The 20,925-nt window shown below is 42.1% G+C and overlaps 1 protein-coding gene across 1 annotated transcript in view; it reads left to right on the top strand.

Annotated features, from left to right (window-relative positions):
* GPLD1 (glycosylphosphatidylinositol specific phospholipase D1) overlaps positions 1 to 18,297 on the top strand; it is a 33,692-nt gene extending 15,395 nt beyond the window's left edge. The window contains exons 9-25 of the mRNA XM_006133992.4: positions 450 to 477; positions 572 to 711; positions 2,277 to 2,342; positions 3,514 to 3,634; positions 4,164 to 4,303; positions 5,706 to 5,892; positions 7,188 to 7,298; positions 9,610 to 9,684; positions 11,125 to 11,281; positions 13,113 to 13,254; positions 14,277 to 14,379; positions 14,460 to 14,553; positions 15,178 to 15,354; positions 15,674 to 15,834; positions 16,234 to 16,260; positions 16,358 to 16,408; positions 18,144 to 18,297. Of these exons, the coding sequence (XP_006134054.2) occupies positions 450 to 477; positions 572 to 711; positions 2,277 to 2,342; positions 3,514 to 3,634; positions 4,164 to 4,303; positions 5,706 to 5,892; positions 7,188 to 7,298; positions 9,610 to 9,684; positions 11,125 to 11,281; positions 13,113 to 13,254; positions 14,277 to 14,379; positions 14,460 to 14,553; positions 15,178 to 15,354; positions 15,674 to 15,834; positions 16,234 to 16,260; positions 16,358 to 16,408; positions 18,144 to 18,221 (1,858 nt within the window). The 3' untranslated portion in view covers positions 18,222 to 18,297. The remainder of the gene's footprint in view (positions 1 to 449; positions 478 to 571; positions 712 to 2,276; positions 2,343 to 3,513; positions 3,635 to 4,163; positions 4,304 to 5,705; positions 5,893 to 7,187; positions 7,299 to 9,609; positions 9,685 to 11,124; positions 11,282 to 13,112; positions 13,255 to 14,276; positions 14,380 to 14,459; positions 14,554 to 15,177; positions 15,355 to 15,673; positions 15,835 to 16,233; positions 16,261 to 16,357; positions 16,409 to 18,143) is intronic.
* The last annotated feature ends 2,628 nt before the right edge of the window (positions 18,298 to 20,925 follow it).

Below are 20,925 nucleotides of genomic sequence, written 5' to 3' on the forward strand. Positions count from 1 at the left end.
GAAGCGGGGAAAGATGTTAGCTATGGGGAGGCGGCAGCACAGTATATTGCTAAAAATGGCAATGCCTTGGCAAGTAGAGAGCCAGGTAAGGTATGTACTTGGGTACCTGCCCACATGCTTCAAGTAGATCTTGTCTTTATTGGTTTAAAGAATGCCTCACCCCACGCACTGCTATGTATTCCTGTGCTGCCGGCAGTATAGGTGTACCTATCGTTGTGCTGAGATGCAGAGCAATGTAGAAAGCACACATATCATACCATAAAGAGCCCTATGTCTGGTGTTACATGTCTTGTTATGGTATAGTAACAAACAAGGAACTCTCTCAACGTTACCGTCCTCAATGTCTGCTAAGTACTGGGCTATTATGTAGAGACCACAGAGGCTTTGAAATAGGTTATTTTATATTATTTGTCCTTGATGCACATTTATCTGAAGATTATTTTTTGCAGGTATGGAGAAATTCTTGCTGTTGCCAAGGTAACTTATTTTTGTTCTTGTTAACAACTAGATACAAATTAATGTTAAGATAAACTGAACCATTCTACTAATTATACTCCATTTTGTTCTGTAGCTTTTTCCAACATATGCTAACAAGTCTCCATTTTTGGTGGAGCGATTCCATGAGTATTTTCTTGGAGGAGTGGATGACATGGCATTTTGGTCAAATAATATTTTTCAGCTAGTAGGCAACATGTTGGAAAATGGAACCAGGTAAGATATTATTTTATGTACTAGGATGAACCTCTTACAAGTCTACAGTAAAATTACCTTTGATATATTTAAGTTATGAAATCTGTTTACATGTTCTCCAGGAAGCAGGCTCTATCCCAGAATTGGAACCTGAAACTGAACACCTTACTTACTCAGAATTTGATGAGACTAGGCCCTGGTCTACACTAGGGCTTTATTTCAAAATAATCCCCCCCTTAGGTTGAATTAATAAGCAGAACAAAATAACAAGCTGCTTATTTGAAATCTGAAATTCTACTTTCCTTGAGGAATAATGCCATTTTCGATATAGTTATTTCAAAATAGTGGTAGTGTGGATGCCCTGGTGCCACTTTTTTGAAATTACTACTCTCCAGAGTAATTCAAACTAATTACTCCCCAGTGCTTCCTGAGGCTCTTAAATCGAGGTAGTGCATCCACACTAACGGAGCCTGCCTTGGACAAATTTCGGGGCTTCCTCATAGTGAGGACATACTGTTTTGAGTTTGTTATTTTGGGAGTTATTAAATCAATTTTAGTTATTTCAAAATAGTTTCCTAGTGTAGACATGCCCTAAGGGTCCAATCCAAATCCCAGTGAATAATCTACTGAGTTCATAGAGAGTTAAAATGAGTCATAATTGTCTGAATTGAAAGTGCAGGTTTATACTTAGCTCGTATTATTTTTATAAAAAAATGTTATCACTATATCACTTAAGTAAAAATTTCACCTTTGCCCAGATTGCTTCACAACCCCATCTATGAAGGGCAAATCTAAAGCAATTATATTGTTAGTTTATGTATTGGAAAGTAGCTTTGGAAATATTGTACCATACAAACTTTGTGTTGTGTGTTCCAAAAATGTCACTTTAATTAAAAGCACTTTATCTTATAAGGATTAGCAGGTTATTAGTGCCAAAATAAGTTGTTACATAAACACAAAACATTCTTCTGGATTCTAAATAATTCATCAATAATTTTAGAAAAATAAAGGAATTTCTAAGGCAGGGCTACTCAACGTGGGGCCTGTGGTCTGTTCGTTTGCAGCCTATGGTGTGGTTTGGGTTTATGTGGGGCTCAACACGCCTACGGGTGAGATCATTTGAACATGGTCTCTACTAGGAACACGGTCCACAGCGTCAAGATGTCTCCCAGGCAGGGTGAGCATTGAAAGACACAAGTGGATGGGCTGGCTGGGACAGACAGTACAGGGTGTCGGCGTTTCTAGCCCCCAGGGAAGAGGTGCTGGGAGCGCCGGGGCATTGTGGGAAGTGTTTTGTATTCATGCCCGTCAGTGTGAAAGAAGCTATTTGCATATATTTCCACATATATTTGCATGTATATGCAACCACACTTAAGTTGCAGCCCTCAGCATGTGCTGTATCATTGTGGCCCCTGGGGCTTCCAAGGTTGAGTAGCCCTGTTCTAAGAATGTAATGATACTTTAATTTTGAATTACAAGCAGGGACCTACTGAGGGAGATGACCTCACATCCCAGATTTTCATTTGATTTAACTTTCATTAGAATAAATATTCAAAAGAAAAACTGTGTTTTCAATATTTCTCCAGTGGCTGCTTCATACCTGAGAACCCTCTGTTCATAGAGTGCAATGGAGAACATAAGAACAGTGACATGTGAGTATAATCCTGAAAGCTGCAAAGATTTACCTCTGAAGGAAGACACATCCATGAGTGTGGAAATCCAATTACAGTAAAACTCCGATGGTCCGGCATCTGATGATCCGGCACTCCTGATGGTCCGGCACCATCAGGAACCCGGAAGTGCTCCGGGCAGCCGGACCATTGGAGCTGCTCTGCCCCCAGGTTCCCTGATTCAGCCGCTGCTAAAACTGACCAGCGGCTGAATTGGGGAAGCCGGGGGCAGAGCAGCTGGAGTGCCGCCGGGTAGGTCCCCTAGCGCTGCCCCTCGGGGCTGCGGGACCAAACCGGCAGCACCCCAGCTGTCCCCGATTCAGCTGCTGCTGAAACTGACCAGCAGCTGACTCCAGGAAGCCCGAGGCAGAGCTGCTCTGCCCCGGCTTCCCGGAGTCAGCCGCTGGTCAGTTTCAGCAGCAGCTGACTTGGGGACACCTGGAACAGAGCAGCTATGGTGCTGCCGGGTTGGTCCAGTAGCGCCCAGGAGCGGCGCTGCAGGACCAACCCCACAGCACCCCAGCTGCTCTGCCCCAGGCATCCCCAAGAGCAGCTGGGGTGCTGCCGGGTTGGTCTCGCAGCGCCAACGGTCAGTGCTACCAGACCAACCCGGCTGCACTCCAGCTGCTCTGCTGCAGGCGTCCCCGATTCAGCCGCTGCTGAAACTGACCAGCAGCGGCTGAATCAGGGACGCCTGGGGCAGAGCCGGACTATCGGAAGGGGGGGCTATTACGGGTCTGGGGTGGCATCCCCCGCACCCCAGACCCCTCATAGCCCCCCCTTCCGATAGTCCAGCATATTTGATAATCCGGCACCCCCTGCGTCCTAAAGGTGCCGGATTATCGGAAGTTTACTATACATGGGTGAACTGTCCAGCTCCATCACTTCTCCTTTTTGGAAAATCTCTACTCCAGGACTAGATTCTCAGTTAGTGCTAACTGATATAGTTGCACTGATTTCAATGGAGCTAAACTGATGTAACTCAGAGGTGAACCTGGTAATACAGTCTTATTATCTGAATGGCATGTGGCATGATCTTCAGCTTTTCTTGTTGTGTCATCTTAGTCAGCCCAGTCATTAAATTGCATTTAATGGGTTTATCTTGTTTATCTCAGCAATATTTTTAATTATTACTGCCTCTTTATCTGAACAGAATTAAACAATCCAAAAAGGAACAGCATAAGAACGTGACTTCTTCGCTTACAAAGACAATTGAAAAGAATATAAACTATACAGAGAAAGGTGTTTATTTCAATATGCAATCCTTGGCAACGGTAAGTCTTTTAAAATAGATATTGGAAGGGATGATAGATGGACCATGCAAAATTTGGATCTGCCATAAATTGTTTCAATTCCTTAGTCTGGTACACCGCAGGATGGAGCAGGGTCCCCAGACAGGATGATAGTATTTTCCGCACCTGGGAACAGCTGTTGTATGGTTATAATGATATTATAACGATGATGATGATGATATTGTAGTGATATTATAGTATGTCTCTAATATTCATGGATCATAGTAACAGCTGGTCACCCTCATGGGCTAAGAAGGAACCCTACTCATAGTGCAGTAGTGTATTTATGGTAAGCTGTGCTAGGATTTATTAGGGTTCTGCCTTATTCTGAAGCAGAATTTTGGAGCTGATCCAAAGTCCACTGAAATCAATGTGAAAACTCCAACTGACCTGCACAGGCTTTGGATCAAGACCTTATTTGTTCAAAAAGTCCACTACTAAGCAAAATATACTGTGGGTGTTCGTGTATGTTGTATTACTATTCCCAAATTTCTTAAATTCTTTCTTTCAGAAGTCTCTTCGCTTTATCAACAGTGCTTTTTCAAAGAATATCAGGAAAATGTTAGCAGTTGCTTATCAGCAACCTTCTAACCACATCTCCAAACCCACAGCCTCGTACTTTCTGAAATCACCCTATGCCAGACTTGGATGGTTGGTGCAGTTTTCTTTCTCCTTTCGCTCTTCATTTGTGAATGTGCTAAACAGCAGCTGAAGTATTACATCTTTGTTCCTTGGAGAGATTTTAAAGGTACAGCTATGGGCCACATTAACCAAAATCCTGGCAGCTGAAGAACAACTTACTTTGGGTTGGCGGTGCTGTGAGAGGTTTGAGATACGGAGCCTTTTTTGACTGAGACCCTGGTTTACAGCTGACCACATCCATACTGATTGAAAGTCATGATCACCAGGCCGGACAATGGTTGCTGCAGGGCCCAAGGCCCTCATTGCCATTACTGTGGTAGTGGCCAGAGACCCAGGCACCTTTGAATTGCTGTTGGAGCTCTGTGCCAGGTACTCAGCATGGCACTAAGGGCTGGGAGGGGCACACTGCATTCCGGGTGGTGTGGAGGGCTGGCTACTTGGCCCTGCCTCTTCCACATGAGGCCCTGCCACACCTTGCTGGAGGCCCTTGGTAGCTGCCAACCCCGCTGAGGATCAGAGTTTGATCCAGAGCAAGAATCTGGGTTCCAGATAACCCTAGTTCAGAACTGGATCCAAACTTTGTGGCTAGCCCTGTCTAATGAACAAGACCAAGACTCTAAATCTGATTATGTACAATTGTTGGGAAAGCTTGGATTCAGATTTGATTTGGATCTGAACAACATGGCTTGGAACCATCTGATGACCATTTAATAGTCTATGTGACATGAATGGATTGTCCCAATTGATGCTAATTGGTGTTCTTGGTAGTATTTTTAGTGGAGAAACCCAAAGCTGCATCAGCATGGAGAATGATACCTACCCTCTCTCTTCTCTAGAAGAGAATCCATCCTCATTATGGCAGTCATACAGTGGAGGAGAGAGATGGAGGAAGTTTACTATGCTGCTAGTCTTGCTATATCTGCTTCGAAGCAGTCTCTAGGGCTTTTCATCTGGCAATTTTCCCAGATATTAAATTAATTTAGTAAATATATGCCAGTTTGTTTTTCTCTATCAGCCTCTGTGATCTCCATCAAGTAACTGAGAGGCTCATTAAACCAAGTCAAATGACCAGAAGTTGTGCGCAGCAGTCTGTTGTTCTCCTTTGTTTCTGTGTTTGAGGCTGCTTGGTGGCTGCCCAGTGCTACAATTCAGTAAATAAGACTTTTTAATGGCTCTCCATGCAGATCACAGCAGTGTTAATTAATGGAAGCTGGACCTCACAGCTCTGATTTGTTTAGTTCAAGAGAATTGTTCTGAGAGTCAAACTAAAATCACTTGGAAAATAACTTTGTAGAGCCTTAGGATTAAGAGGTGGTGAAAGTGGCCAGTTAGCTTTGAAATGTCAGTGGTTCACCAAATATAAACACTGTGGTTATTGGTGCTATGCTTTTGTTTTCTCCTTTGCACACAGGGCAATGACCTCAGGTGACTTAAACCAAGATGGTTCTGAGGATCTAGTGGTTGGAGCACCAGGATACAGCAGATTGGGCCATGTTCAGATAGGAAGGGTGTACATAGTCTACAGTAATCTATCAGGTTTGCCTCCAGTAAACATGGATCTAGACAAGGAAGCGGATCAAGTACTGGAGGGTTGTCAGGTGGGGAATCAAGTCAGACATTTAAAACAATTTTACCCTTTTTTGTGTGTTAAAACATCAGTGCCCTTTTTCCTTTCCTTCACTGATCAATGGCGCCATTAATTTTTTCTCGCGTATACTTTTCAGTGTTTCTGAAATGTCTCTCCTATAAACCAGGATGTTATGTGCATTTAAAGGAAAACAACCCCTGTTATTATAAAAGGTGCATGTGGCTGAGTTAAAGATGATCAGTTTATTCTTCTTTTCACCAGTCAACTTAACACTAACATAAACTGAGACCCTTAACTGACACCAATATGGAGTCCATCCATGTCTTGGGATTTGGAAATGGCTACCAGGCCATCCTGAAAACTGCTCTTTGCTTCTTTCTGCACACACTAGAGCTCTTTATCTTAGTTTTTTTATGGTGCCTCTCTCTGTAGTATCTAAAATAGTACTTAAGCATAAGTTAGAGGAACCACAATTTATGAAGTTGGGTCTTGAGAGCTCAGTGCCTATTTCCCCAATCCTGAGCATGGGGAGGATTGTTTAAGTGCAGTACGTGTTTAGGAAAGGCAGGAATTCTCCCACGTACCTATTCTGGGTATTCTTTGTGGATTCACATCTCCTTAGGATACAAAACAGAACAGGAAGTTGCATCAAAGTAATTAGTTTCTGTTAGGCTCTCTAATAGGGCAGTTTATTAACCATGCAAATGGTTTATGTGAAATGCTGTGCCCGAATGTGACAGAGGGCCATGACTTTGGCTTCATCCTGACCAGTACAGCTAGATGATACACTGAGTCAGATCTATATCATGGTTTGGTGTAAGCATCTTATTAAGAAACTGCAAAACCCATGCACACACTAAGTAGAACTGTTTGTAAAGCAAATGTGTTTGTCATGAGCTGTCTAAGCATCATTTAAATGACAAACAAGATCTGAGAAGAGGATGTAGCAAAACACTGTCATAAAGAGACTGTCATAGCGAGCTGAAATCAAACATAAACCAAACGTAATTTTTTACAAAAAATTCCCCTCTTGCTCTCAAAACAAAAATACCCCACTTTTGCATGAACTCGCTGCAGATATTGGTACTGAACATTTGTACAGTACATCTGCTTATTCAGCTGCTCTTTTAAGAATAAATAATATTGACAGTCTAAGAATTGAGATTGTTTTTTGTCAGTTCTGGATTTTCAGCTATTTCATACGATGTTTGTTCTGCACAATCTTAAAGAGGCAGATGCAAAGATTTTATCTTTATTGTTTTTAAATGTCATTTAGCTGCATGAGAGTAACATGTGATTTCTCAGCCTTCAGGCAGGTTTGGTTCTGCCATAGCAATACTGGACTTCAATGCAGATGGAGTACCAGACATAGCGGTCGGAGCACCTTCGGAAGGATCAAGGGATCTCACTTATACAGTAAGAGCCCTTTATTTAAAACATCTTGTTCCATGTAATAGCACCAAGGGAGAACCTCTCATATAACTCAGTGTGAATAAGGTAGAAGGGGGCTTGCTGGCAGTTCCCATATGGATCTTGTTTTCTGAACTCTGGGATGTGTAATCATTGGGTCCATTGACTTGTTGATAGCTGCGTATCAAACCACCCACGCCCTAGGCATTTCCATGCCTAACTGTTCTAAATCGGAAACAGATTGGTGGCATTGACCTGGTGTAAGGATGAGGAATCTTTCGAAAAATCTGTTTGTGGGTATATGTGAGAAATTGGAGACCTCTTGGCTAAGGTGTACCTAATCTACAATACTGAGGTTAAGTCTTCTTTAGTCTAAGAGGTTTTGGTCTTCAGATCAGCTTCATTAGTGAGATCATCATATGACTGAAGAAACTGAGAGACAGATACTTTTAATCTCACTGGCAATTTATTAACAAGCCAAACAAGATCATACAGGCTACAGGATAGCAAAGGAGAGAGAGATGATACAGAATGCCCAGCATTTGTACTGCTCGCATCATCTTTTTCTGGGAGTCCTGAAGTAGGCAAGCTACTGCTTAATAAGGTGTTAATAGGTGGTCATATTCATGCTGGTGTCTCTCTCAGCACACAGGCAGGGAAACATCTTTTATATCGGGGGTTTTCAAAGCTGGGTCGTGGGTCCATCCGGGCAAGCTGCTTGTGGGCCGCAAGATGCTATGTTTATCTAAGTGTCCATAGGATGGAGCCTCCCATCTCCCATTGGCTGCAGTTTGCTGTTTCCAGCTAAGGGGAGCTGCAGGAAATGGTGTGGGCTTGTCCGATGCTTCCCACAGTTCCCCCTAGTGGGAAACAGCAAACTGCAGTCAATGGGAGCTGCAAGGCTCTGTGCCTATGGACACTTAGATAAACAAAGCGTCTTGCGGCCCACCAGAGGCTTACCTGGGTGGGACTGACACCCAGCTTTGAAAAGCCCTATTTTATATACCATGTTACACTGACTCCCACTGTATCTTATACATTGTCATAAAAGTTTTAGCCCCTTTTCCTTGTCTGAACTTTCACAAATTACTTATGTTGGAGTTCCTGGTTTCTATAGGCTAATTAACTGGGTACATCATATTCATGAGCATTTACGCCAGTCAGCTGCTATATTACTGCTGTCAAACCTTGTAAGTTTCAGTTGAACATTTTACACATACTGTTTAAACATACCTTCTCAAAGTATCAGTAGTGCATGTGGTTTCTCATTTCACGTAAGTCAGATGACTGTCTTATTTACTGCTGTTGCATCTTGTGACTTAAGTAACTGACATGCAAGTGATTTTATGTCAAGCAAAACCGCAGGCCTTCATTAATTATGCTAAGTTGTTTTACATTACAGACCCGGTCAATACTTTTACTTTACCTATACATACACTGCCTATATAGGCCACTCTCACCAAGGGGTTCTGGGACAGTTTTTACAGTGGGGGTGTACAGCTGTTGTACCAAACTGGAAACCTGGTATTTAGTGGAAACCATTTCAAGCCAGGGGGTGCTGAAGACCCACACTTCTAATTCCAGCACCTATGCTTTTACCCACCACTGACAGAGCTAACAGACTGCATCTGATCTGTCCTATATTCTTCCAGGATAATGGCTGCTGTGTTTTACTTGGTTGCTAATATTGCTTTTTTTAAAGTGTCTGAAACAAACTACAGCCCAAATGTTCAAACCCTGATTGCCTCAACTTAGGCATGTTGATCTATGTTTGGGTGCCTAAACAGTTCAGAAATGCACCCAAACAGCCCCCTTTTAAGTCAATGGGTGTTCCAGCTGCTTAGCACTTTTGGAAAATCAGGTGGGGCTTATTTTTAGTTGCCTAAATATGGACTTAAGTGCTTACATCATTAGGCTTCCAAGTTTGGAAAATTTGATACTACCCATCTCTTGTTGCCTAAAATCTGTGCCATTGCATTAAGTTACTGTGAATTGAAGTTATATGAATGCTTTATTTACATTAATATTGCCTATTATCCTTGTTAAGTAACATAATGAAAACTTCCTTACTTGTTGTAACAAGCATGCTGGTTTCCTCCTCAGATCTAGAGCCCCAGATCTAGATCAATTATTGGCCATTGAATTTAGTTCTTAGGTTTGGGGTAGAAGACTCAATATACTGGGAGGGCTCTGATGGTTAGGCTGCATTTCTCTAACTAATGGTCCTTACAGAGTTAATAGATTCTCCAACTTGTAATATTAAGTCCGTATTTGACACTGACATGTGTTTTCAAAATGTTTCCCCTCCACTGTTTAGGGTGCTGTGTATGTATATTTGGGCACTGCAGGAAGAGGCCTGTCATCTTGGCCAAACATTACCATAACTTGCCAGGTACATTTTAAATTGTCCTTCCTTCTAGTAAAAGTTCAGAACCGGGGACTGAAGGAGTGGGGCAGGTCACTGTACCATTTTATTCTGTATTGTCCCATCCCTTCAGACTATTCTCTGGAGGATGCATATGAGATAAGCAAACTAATTTTTAGTTGCACAGGGACCACAGCTGCAGTAGAAAGCAATCGCGGCATAGTTCACGTGACAAGGAAACTGTTGTCTTAAATTTTTTCTGATAGGTGTAATAATAGCTGTGTACACAGCCTTTTTCATGAGGCTTGTGTTAAGATCAGCTGCCCACACTCTGCAGACCTAGACTCTGTGGCTGTGTCTACACTTGAAGTAGGAATAAGAAATCCTCCGGAAAAGGGCTTATTTTCCGGAGAATCGTGTCTAGACTGGCGCTTTTATTCCGGCTTATCCCCAAGCCGGAAAAAAGCGGCAGCCATGTAAATGCAAATGCCGCGGGAGATATTTAAATCCCCCACGGATTTGCAATTCTGAAGTGTCTAATCTGCATCCCTTTTCCGGAAAAGGGGTGCAGTGTAGACACAGCTTGTGGGTTTTTTTCGGAAGAGGTATGCAAATAGTGCTTGTATTTGCATACCACCTTCTTTTTCCTCCTTGGAAGAGGCTTTTCTGCCATTTGGCCCCGTCTACGCAGGGCCAAATGTCGGAACCCTCTCCCCTCTTTCTAAAGCCCCCTTCTTCCTCGTAAAATGAGGTTTATGGGGGCTTTCGAAAGAGAGGTTTCTTTCTGACATGTAGATGAGGCCAAATTGTGGAAAAGCCTCTTCTGGGGGGGAAAAAAACGGAAGAAGGTATGCAAATACAAGTGCTATTTGCATACCTCTTCCGACTTTTTCCTCCCCAGTGTAGCCGTACCCCTAGAGTTGTCCAGAAGCAGAGGTTCAGTTTTACTACCATATACTTTTGGATAGTAGACCAAAAGTCAAATGTCAGGAAGAGGCAGAATGGGGGAAAACAGTGTGTCTACAATGCTACACTCAAGCTACCATTACTGGGGATAATGCTTAAACTACTTTTAAGGATCTGGGGCATTGCTCGTCCCCTATTCTTCAAGAGAAAGGATATCAAAATCAGTCCCTGTATCTAATTTTTCATTTGTAAGAGGCCACAGATAAAAACAAATGCTTTGTTTTACATCTGGCTTGTCTCTGTGTGGAATGTCAGTTGTGGGGAGTGGGAGGAGGAGGGAGCATGTTTTCCAGCAGAGCAAGAAGTGCTAAGAAATGGACTCCCTGTTCTCCAATTGGTTTTTATAAAAAATAAACAACTTGGTTACAAGATGGAAGCATGTTTGATAGGAATATTCAACATTAACTCTTAGAAGGGATTTAAAGCAATGCAACAAAGCAAGGAGACAATTACAATGCTGCCTTCGCCTCTGAGTTTTGATTGAGATATTGCCTCTTGCAGCACACATTCTGTAACCTTGGCTGGTCACTGCTGGCTGCTGATATTAATGGGGATGGAAAGTCTGATCTGGTTGCCGGTTCTCCATATGCACCTGGCGGTGGAAAGCAGAGAGGATTTGTAGTTGCATTTTATTCACACTTTAGCTGGAGTGACAAAGGTGATACTGAATAAATTGACATGTCCATATTTTACATGGCTATATTTGTGTTCTTGCTGTGACACTTTTAATTTGAATCCTTTGTTATGTGAAACCCAAACAACCTATTAATTGTCTCAGATTCTTGGAAGGTTTGTGTGTGCTTTGGAAGTAAAGAAATAAATATGTAAAACTAGTTTCTAGTATTGTATTGCTGTACCTGGATATCTGCTGTCCCAGCTGAAGAAAATTTAAAATTAATTTGCTCCTGTATTTCTGAGGATTTGATGATTGATTAACAAAAGTCAGTCTACTAATGCAGTGATTTTGTCTGTGCCTTGTATGGTAGGTAAACAATTTTGCACATACCTCAGCCTAATTGTATGAGTATTAATTCCAAGGTTAGTGTGTATAGTTCCTAAATCAAGGTAAACAGAACTGTTCTTCATAAGAATGGAGGTAGGGGAATACAGTTCTCTTGTAAACATTTAGACCCTAGATCTGCAAGCACTTGAGCATGTGTATAACTTTACTCATGTGAATAGTAAATGCTATTAAAGTCAATAGTAAGAACTATTTAGTGCTTTCAGAGAACAGAACCTGGCTGTGAAACAGAAATGAATGTCTTGTCAGTATGGAAGAAATATTTAGCAATGAGTGCTGCCAGGCAGTGATAGTTTAATTGTTTCTTTTTTTTCAAATTGACAAGGGCCTGAAAGTATCACAAAAGACCTTATTTATGCCATACTAAGAGCTCCTAAAAGGGGAATTCTGCAAGTGAGCCCTGTAACGAAAGGGTAAGAGTCACACTGGATTATTGTGGGGTGAGAGGTAAGGATGTTAAGAAGTGGGTATCTGACTAATCGTGTAGTTGATAACAATTTGTATTGATTGCATGATTAGTCGATAAGGCTCACGCTGGGTCCTGGACATACCCCTGCTGCACCTCTGCCTCCCCTGCCTTCTCCCCCACCACCACAGAGACAGTGCTGTGAGGAACTGGATTTTAAGCCAGCTCCCCCCAGCACTGGCTCCTGCTCCCCTCCCCCTTACTGCCTCTGTATCAGAGGCAGCAAGAGTAGGGGAAAGCGAGTAGTCAAGTAGTGACTCAACTATCTGATAAGTCTAGATTTATCGGATAGCTGACTACTTGACTAATCACTTATAGCCCTCGTGAGAGCAGAGGTGACCCAGAAAAAGAAACGAGCCCAGAGTTGGAGAAAATGAGAGTGAATATGTAGAGGTGCAAAACTTCATCGGGTGAGGTTTGGTTATTGCATAATCCAAGAGTCTCATTGTTTTCCAACTGGTGTTTGTGGGTGGGGAAAGCTTTTAGTTATCTTGTACTAATTTTGACCTATATCTATATCAAATAAGGATGGAAGCAATTGGGAAATGCTTTTGAATTCACAAAACCTTGTCAGCTGAAGGCTGTGTAAAACCAAAACCCAGGAGTGATTTGAATTAAGATCACATTTATATGAACTCCCTAAGCATTTTGGGTTCTGATAAATGGCTTCAGTTTTTTCTTAGTTCTAGTGAAGACATTTCAGTTCCACTAAAACTAGTTCGTTATCTCCTGTTAGAAGTTGAAGCATCCCATAGGTTGTGTCTGAATGACTTAGAGCCAAGATTTCACTACCAAACACAGCTTTTGAGTACTGCTTTGCCACCAAACATAGTGTATTATGAAATTAGAGGTAACTGTACCATACCATGGGACAAGTAACCAGATCAAACCAGTGTCTATTGCTAGATTGAAATGTGGACTATTCCAGAAACTGATAATGAATATTCTAGCCTCAGTGAACATCCTAACTTAACCCTTGTCTGATTTGATTCTTTCTGGTAGGGCTGATATCAGTAGAGGATGCCAATTGGATGGTGAAGGGGGAAAAGAACCATGCCTGGTTTGGATATTCACTTGCCAGCCATCAACTAGAGAACAAAACCTTGCTGTTGATTGGCAGCCCTACCTGGAAGAGATGTCTTGGGTGCGTTGCCCTTTTATTTGGCTGTTGCACATGTTTGTAACAGTTCCTTTCACAACCTATGGGTTTTTTTTAGTCTTTAAGATCTACAATAGATCAATATTGTTTCAGTAATTAACTATGTAACTCTATGCTTTGTGGACAATAATATGTCATATTAAGAGAGAACCTCACACCGAGGCTGTGTCTACATTGAAAAAGCTTGGTGATCAAAGTGCTGTCGACATGCAAAAATAACCAAAAGTGAAAACCAGTTTTCCTACCTCCCATTATTGGCATTTCATAGCCACATAGCTAGTACCCTGACAACAGATAAGAACAAAACTATGTGGGTAAGCATCCCATAGCACAATGTTGTGGGAAGGCAGAGCTGATCCCTGTGCTTCTTGGGATTCTTTCCTAGTTCTGTGAGATCTCCATGCTAAGGAATGTCAAAGCAGCACAGCAGCCTCTCCAGCCCTCCCCCTGTAGAAGCAGTTGGCCTGATGCTGTGGCAGAATAGAACATTTCAGTGGTTTGTTCTTTGTTCCCCAAAAGAAGCAGCTGTCAGATACTTCCTGGAGCTTTGAAAGGGTAGGTGTGCATGCTTGCAGGGCAGCAGAGATCTCTCAAAACTCTGAGCAGAGCCATCACAGCAGGCATTGTGGGATACTGAAGGAAGCCAGGTCTCTTGACAAAACATAGTCCACACTGGCTCTTTGTCAACAATAAAAGGCAGGGAAAAGACAGAAGTATATTGCAGGAGTAGAAGTTTTTTTGTCACCAAAACTGGGTGTTTTTCTCCACAAAAGTTGCATTGTAGTGTGTACACTCTGTTTTGTCAACAAAAGGCAGTTCTTGGTGACACAATGTGCCAGTGTAGACAAGGCCTAGTAAATTCAAAATCCTACCTCCTTTTCCCTTCATAGCTGTTTTGAAAAAGCTTTTTTTCCGCTGAAACATGTTCTGCATAAACAATGCTGTAGGTATCTACAAAATATATTATAAGTTACTACTTTGACTGAAAATAATATTGTGTGTTCTAGTCTGGGTAGCTGCATCTCATTGAATACCAAACAGAGTGTTGGAAAGGTGTATGGATACAATCCACCAAGCACACACAGCTGGTTTGCTGTAACTGGAGCCATGGTAGGACCTTTTCTTTAGAATGCTGGGAGTTCGCAAGGAAGCATTATGTGAAGCAACTAACGTGTTTAATGAATTGACAGGCGAGGGGCAAACTGGGTTCGTCACTGGCCAGTGGCTTTGTGTCTGTGGCTGGAATCCCAAGAGAAGTGTTGGTGGTGGGTGCACCTACGTCTGGTATGTTATTCTGGAAACTGGAACATTTCAGCTATGGATTTTCTATGTCTCGAATGAATGACAACGCTAGTTACAGCAAGTTAGAAAATTGACTTAATAGCTACATTGAATTTATGAATGTGCTGTATGATGGTCTCCCTATAGATGTCCTAAACTGCACAGTATACTTTGCACAGCCCCATCTGCTAGAACCTCAGACTTGTTTAAGGCAGCGGTGGGCAACCTGGGCCATCAGGGTGATCCACTGACAGGCCAGGAAACATTTTGCTGATGTTCACAGGCATGGTCCCTTGCAGCTCCAACTGGCCACGGTTCTTGGCTAATGGGAGCCACAGGAAGCAGTGGCCAGCACGTCCCTGTGGCCCACGCTGCTTTCTGCAACTCCCATTGGTTGAGAACGACAAACTGCAGCCAGTGCAGGGGTCATGCCTGCAGAGGTCATTAGCAGCAAAATGTCGCCCAGCCTGGTTTAGGGCTGCCCACTCCTGGTTTAGGGCAAGATTTTTTTTATACGGAACAGACTTTTGTTAAGTAGTTTTCATTTTGTTCATATATTTGATAACGGACTCTACATGCCTATTCCTGCGAGTGTATACATCTAATTCTGTCACCTTGACTTTTCAGACAGCACATCCAGGATTGCATTCATATCCTCAGTTCTGCACCAAGCTGGAAATGTTCTGATGTATGACTTGACGCATGGTGCCAACCCTTCTTTGCTCAGTACTTTCAGTGGGGACAGGAGGTTCTCTCGCTTTGGAGGAGATGTGCATTTAAGTGACCTGAACAATGATGGACTAGGTAAAACAAAAAGATTTTAGACTGTGTGGAAGAGTTTTACTTGAAGCAAGAATAGACTTGCCTCCTACATTTTCATATAAGCTCAAAACACAACCCGTTTTATAGATGGACATAAACATTCCAAGAAGCTTTATAGCAGAAATCAAACAATTCAGTCATAAATTAAGAGAACTTTTTCACTTTATCCCTATACTATGGACAATCAGTCATTAATGTTCATATTGTTGCATATACAGACCGGTATAAATGTTAGCTCTTGTGTTTTGGTCTAGTACTATTTCATCTTCACAACACATATTCTCTTTGTGATTACTTACAGATGAAATTATTGTGACATCTCCTCTGCGAATGGAAGACATCACATCTGTACTATTTGGAGGGGAGGCTGGACGTGTTTACATCTATAATGGAAACGAGACTACCTTAGGTCATGTGACAGACAACTGCAAATCATGGATTTCTCCTTGTCCTGAAGACTGGGTAAGAAAAGAGTAAAACTAGGAGACAACATAATTACACTGCTGCAAATCCACGGATATCTGCAGCTCATTTTTGCACACCCAGACGTCGCTAGTAAGCTTTGTACCTGTGCAGGGCTCTAAACATAATGACAATGAATTGTGTCCATTGAAAAGAAAATAATGGACTAATACCTGAAGTTTAGTTTAAGTAAAAACTCCATCTTGTTGCCTTTATCACACAGAAACTTACTCAGGTTCTGAAATCCATGTAATTTTTGTCTGTTTGTGAGCAACTTTGCATAGAGTTCTGCAATATGGGAGCAAGGCAGTTTTAATGCATGTCTTTAGCCTGAAAGTGAAATACATTGTAAGAAGGTGGTTCTACTAATGGTCCCTCCACTTCTTTCTTTTGTTTCAGGCACAATATGTACTAATTTCTCCTGAAGTGAGTAACCAGAAAATCAATGGCCAAGAGTATTAAAAAAAAAACCAAACTTTTAAATTAACCTTCTCAGAGCATAATGAAGAATCTCATTTTACAGGAAGGATCAAGATTTGGGAGCGCTATCGTCACTGTGAAATCTCAAGGAAAGGTGAGAGAAATGAATTAATGACTCGTCTGCCAGTTTGTTTCTTGCCAACACTCGTCTGTGTCATTTGCATTTACTACTTAGCGCCTTTACATAGCATCATTCCTCTGCTGATCTCAAAGTGCTTTTCAGAAATTAATCAAGCTTCCCTATTAAGTCACCCTTTGGGCCAATATTTAACCCCTTTTTATAGGTGGGTAAAGTGAGGCAAAGAGGCCATTGCTATCTCAATATGGGCAATGGAAATTAGCTCTTAAAAAATTTGCCCCAAGTCAGTTGCAGGCTTGACTCTGTCTTGTGTTTTTACCACTAGACTATACTCTAAGGCTACGTCTACACTGCAGGGTTTTTGCACAAGAAGTCTTTTGAGGAAGAGTTCTTATGCAAAAACTTCTTGCGCAAAAGCATGTCCACACCTGCACGGATGCGCTGATTGCCATTCACTGCTTTTTCGGATAGGCTCTATTTGCACAAGAAACCCCAGCAGAGCATCCACACATGCCTTTTTGCACAACAGCTGTAGTGCAAAAAGGAGTTATGCCTCGTAGAAGGAGGTTTACCTACATCGCAAAAAGCCTTCTTCCATTTTACTGTCAATTTACTTGCGCAAAAGCGTGCTTGAGGTGTGAACGCTCCACGGGGTTTTGCGCAAAAACGGCTATTTTTGTGTAAAAACCTTGTAGTGTAGACGTAGCCTAAGGGTGCATCTATACTGCACCATAGCTTGAAATAAGATACAAAATGTGCTTAGCTCAAATTGTGTATCTTTTTTTCAATCTTATTTCAAAATAAGTAATTTTATAATTTCAAAATAACCCGCTATTCCAAAATGGCCCTTACTCCCTGTGGAATGACGTTTACAGGAACGTTGGAATAGCGAGCTCATTATATTTCAAAATAACGGGCTTGCTGTGAAGATGCGGGATAGCTATTTTGGGATACTCCAGTTTCTCAAAGTGGTGTTGCAGCATAGACATAGCCTAACAGCCTACGCTCAGTATTTATGTAGTCTTGCATTTTAGTACAGGTTTTTGGTAGCAAAAGCCATATGCTTAGTTCTTGCCAAACATTAAAGAAGGCCCAGTTCTTGCCCTGATGAGCTTGGATATGCCTCACTTCTCTCTGGATGAAGATATGGGCCTTTTGGAGGGAGACACAATCTCTGCCTACATGCCTCTGACCCAATATGTGTTTGTTTTTCGTTTGCCTTTACTCTGAGTTGGTCATGTGAATAGACTTCAGGACTTTATGTTCTTGCCCATTTTCTCTCCTTGTCCGTAATCAGTTGAGGAGATGATTGCTTATCTCTGCAGTGGTCCTTACTTAAATGTTGGTTAACGTCACACAGCCAAACAGCCTTTAGGAAAAGTAGCTGGAATCTTAATTGCTTTCAGCCTAAAAGAAGGGGGCATTTCTCATGACAAACCCCTTATGAAGCAAGCACCATTTCTGGCTGCCATGGTATTGATTAGAGAAGTTGGTCTACAAGCAAGTGGTTCCCTTTTCTTTTTCAGGCCTTGTGTGTACTAGAAAGGGTTTACTCCCTTAATAAATATGCTATAATACCAGCTATAGGACTGGTCTGTGGTAGGGCTTTCAGCTGGGACTAGCTATATTGATTGGGGGCAGGAGCGTGTGATTCTTTTGTCTTGTTGCTTCTTGATCCTCCTGATACAGTTATGCCAGCAAAGCCCCCTTAGAGTTGAATTTTGTTAACCTCTGTTTTGTATCTTTGCAGAGAGAAGTTGTAGTAGCGGCTGAGAGAAGTTCGGTGAAAGCTAGACTTAGCGGAAGGCTTTTTATGTATACCCTTTAACGTTCTTTGCTGGGTTTGGGTACAAGTCTGTTTTCTGTGGTGGACCCCTCCTCCCAATATCTATGTTGTTCTCCCTCACTCCTACCTGTGCCATGCTAACAAACTAGATGCTCAAACAGGATGTAGCTAAAAAGACGATGTAAGCAGCAGGAATAATTGGGGTTGTTTGTAAAAAGAATAGAGAATACTAACTGTCATGGTCCATCTGTACAGCTTTAGAGTTGCAAGCCAACAAAAAAAATCCTCTATTCAAGGAAGTCAGATGGCTAAGTAACCCCTCCATAGGTGAAGTAGCATGAAGAGAACCAAACCAACCATTATCAACCTAGCATCACTTTAGGCAACTTATGAGGCAGGCTGGTTTCAGCAGATTTTTGGCTACGTAAGGAGTAGTGCAGCTCTCCTAATTTACACACTTAAATAAGTGCACATGTACAAACACTTTTAATTCTGTTGTCATATTCCTGCCGATCAGAATCCCCCATATACTTCCTCTCTTCTATCACGTACATTTCTAATGCAGCCAACAAGCTCTCCAGTCAGCACCCATTGCTCTTCAGCTCACCCACTTATCATCTAGACACAGTAACAGCATGGGTCAGACATCCTGGTCCAGAGCTGGTACGAAGGGGGTGCAGAGGTAACTAAGTTCATCTTTGTACCACACTCATTCCTTGCTTCCAGCAGCCTTATATTGGCTGATAAGTGCCCCCAAGTAACTAAACCAAATCTAAGGACCAACATAGTGGTGCCGTGAGCTACAACTTTTATGCAAGCAGAAAGGATAAAAACTTAGCACAGGACTCTCTGCACAATAAATGCAATCCTCTTGTATTAGGGCAATGCCCTCTGGGCTAGACAGACTGCATTGCAGTGATCTGCCATCAGTGTTGCACTAAGTGGCTCTGCTGTACCAGATCATCTGCTGTCCTGCTACCTTCTAGGGAAGGACTTTGCCTATTATCTCATAACCTTGTATTTTATTTTCCAACTGCAGCCCAGAAACCACCAGTCCTGAAGCTGAAATATAATCCCGTCCATCTGGGACTAGACATTTTTTGTACTGTCTATATTCCAGTGGTGCTCAACCTTTTTTAATTCCCGAACAAATTTTGGTTGGGGGGGAGGGGGGGAAAGGCACCAGGAACATTTTGTTGCGTCCCATTTAAATTAAAGCAGCGGTCCACTCCCCTGCCATTCTCACTGCTTCTGTCGGGCACCAAGTCAGGAAAACAAAATGGCAGCTGGCCCAGCGTTGTCACTCACCACGAACACAGCCCAAGGTTTGCACACCGCTGCTATATTCAAACACCTGATACAAGTGGGAGATTCCAATTAGTGCAACAGTCCACATGGCCATTTTTGTCCTAGCCCCTCTACACAGCTCCTCATTTACTATCAGAGAGGACGAAGTAGGATACATGTCTAGAATGTTACATTGATATTGGGTGTTGACTTCACTACAGTTGAAGTTGTGCTATAAATGGATGGTGGGCTAACAGCAGCTGAGTGGTTCAGAGCAGGCCTGGGGCATCCCTAAGACTAGCACATGTCTTAGGGATGCCCCAGGGCAGGTGCATGTTAAGGAACTCTGGCTTCAAGGGGAAGGGAAGAGAAAGGCAAACTGTGCCTGTCTGGAGAAATTCTTTGCAGTTCATTGACTAGGAGCTCAAGGTTGAATTCCACTGGGGCTTGTTCCTTACATTTTTATGTAGAACTCAGTGGCTATGGTAAATGTAAAGCTCTGTTCTTATTGTTAATTGTATTATGTGCTTGACTCATGAGTATTGTGGTTTTGAAGGGGTAGGTTAATTCTGAGTGTTTGTGTATCCATACACAATTAAATGACATACTTAAACAACAGTGTATGAACTCCTTGTTTGTGGGCTAGGTCTGCAAGCATTGGTGAGTATATATGTGCAGAGGAATCAGAAGTTATGACACTATGAAATTTTTTGTGTGATACAAGCAATTATCAAAGTATTGGAGAATTTTAAACCGTCATCCTCCTCTTTGGAAAATACAGATAAATCAAGATCTTTCCTACTTTTAGGAAGCAGTTTTAAAGACTCTTCCAGCTCTTGATAATTCTGGCTTTAAAACAGAAGATTAAGATCTGAATTTTAGATGTATGCTGTTTTTAAAACAGCATAATTTACCATGGCATCCATACTGGACATAATCATTTTAACCTCTGTAAACAATATCATAAAAATCAATGCTAGCAAGAACCCAGTATCTGGACAGCATAAATGAAAAGATAGGGTAGAAGGGTGAGGAGGAGAAGGTATTTGAACAAAGGCTCTGTGTAAAAAAAGTAGGAAGAAAGCATGTTGTATTGAATATTACACCTAGAAGCGGTTTGGAATTTGTTTGAATAAAATAAGGAACAAAAATGACACCCACACTTTAGGGTTATTACTCTTCCTCCCCAACTGCCTGTAAAAATGCTCTCTGGATAAGTGATAGAAGTCAAGGAGTAGTGAGAGGACTAAAAAGCATTAGGGAGCATGGTGTGAACACAGTGCACTTCCCTTCTCCCCAGGGCCAATATTTTCACTTACTCCTTCTTGACTCTTGCTCTTTTCACCTTTCATCCTGAACCATACTGTCTGTGCCCCCTTTTGAAAGCTCATCCCAGTCTCAACAAGCCTGATCAAAGCAGTCAGGTGCAGGCGAGCCCAAATGATTTTAGGAGGCAGAC

Source organism: Pelodiscus sinensis, chromosome 2 (assembly GCF_049634645.1).
Source record: "Pelodiscus sinensis isolate JC-2024 chromosome 2, ASM4963464v1, whole genome shotgun sequence".
NCBI classification, from domain to species: Eukaryota; Metazoa; Chordata; order Testudines; family Trionychidae; genus Pelodiscus; species Pelodiscus sinensis.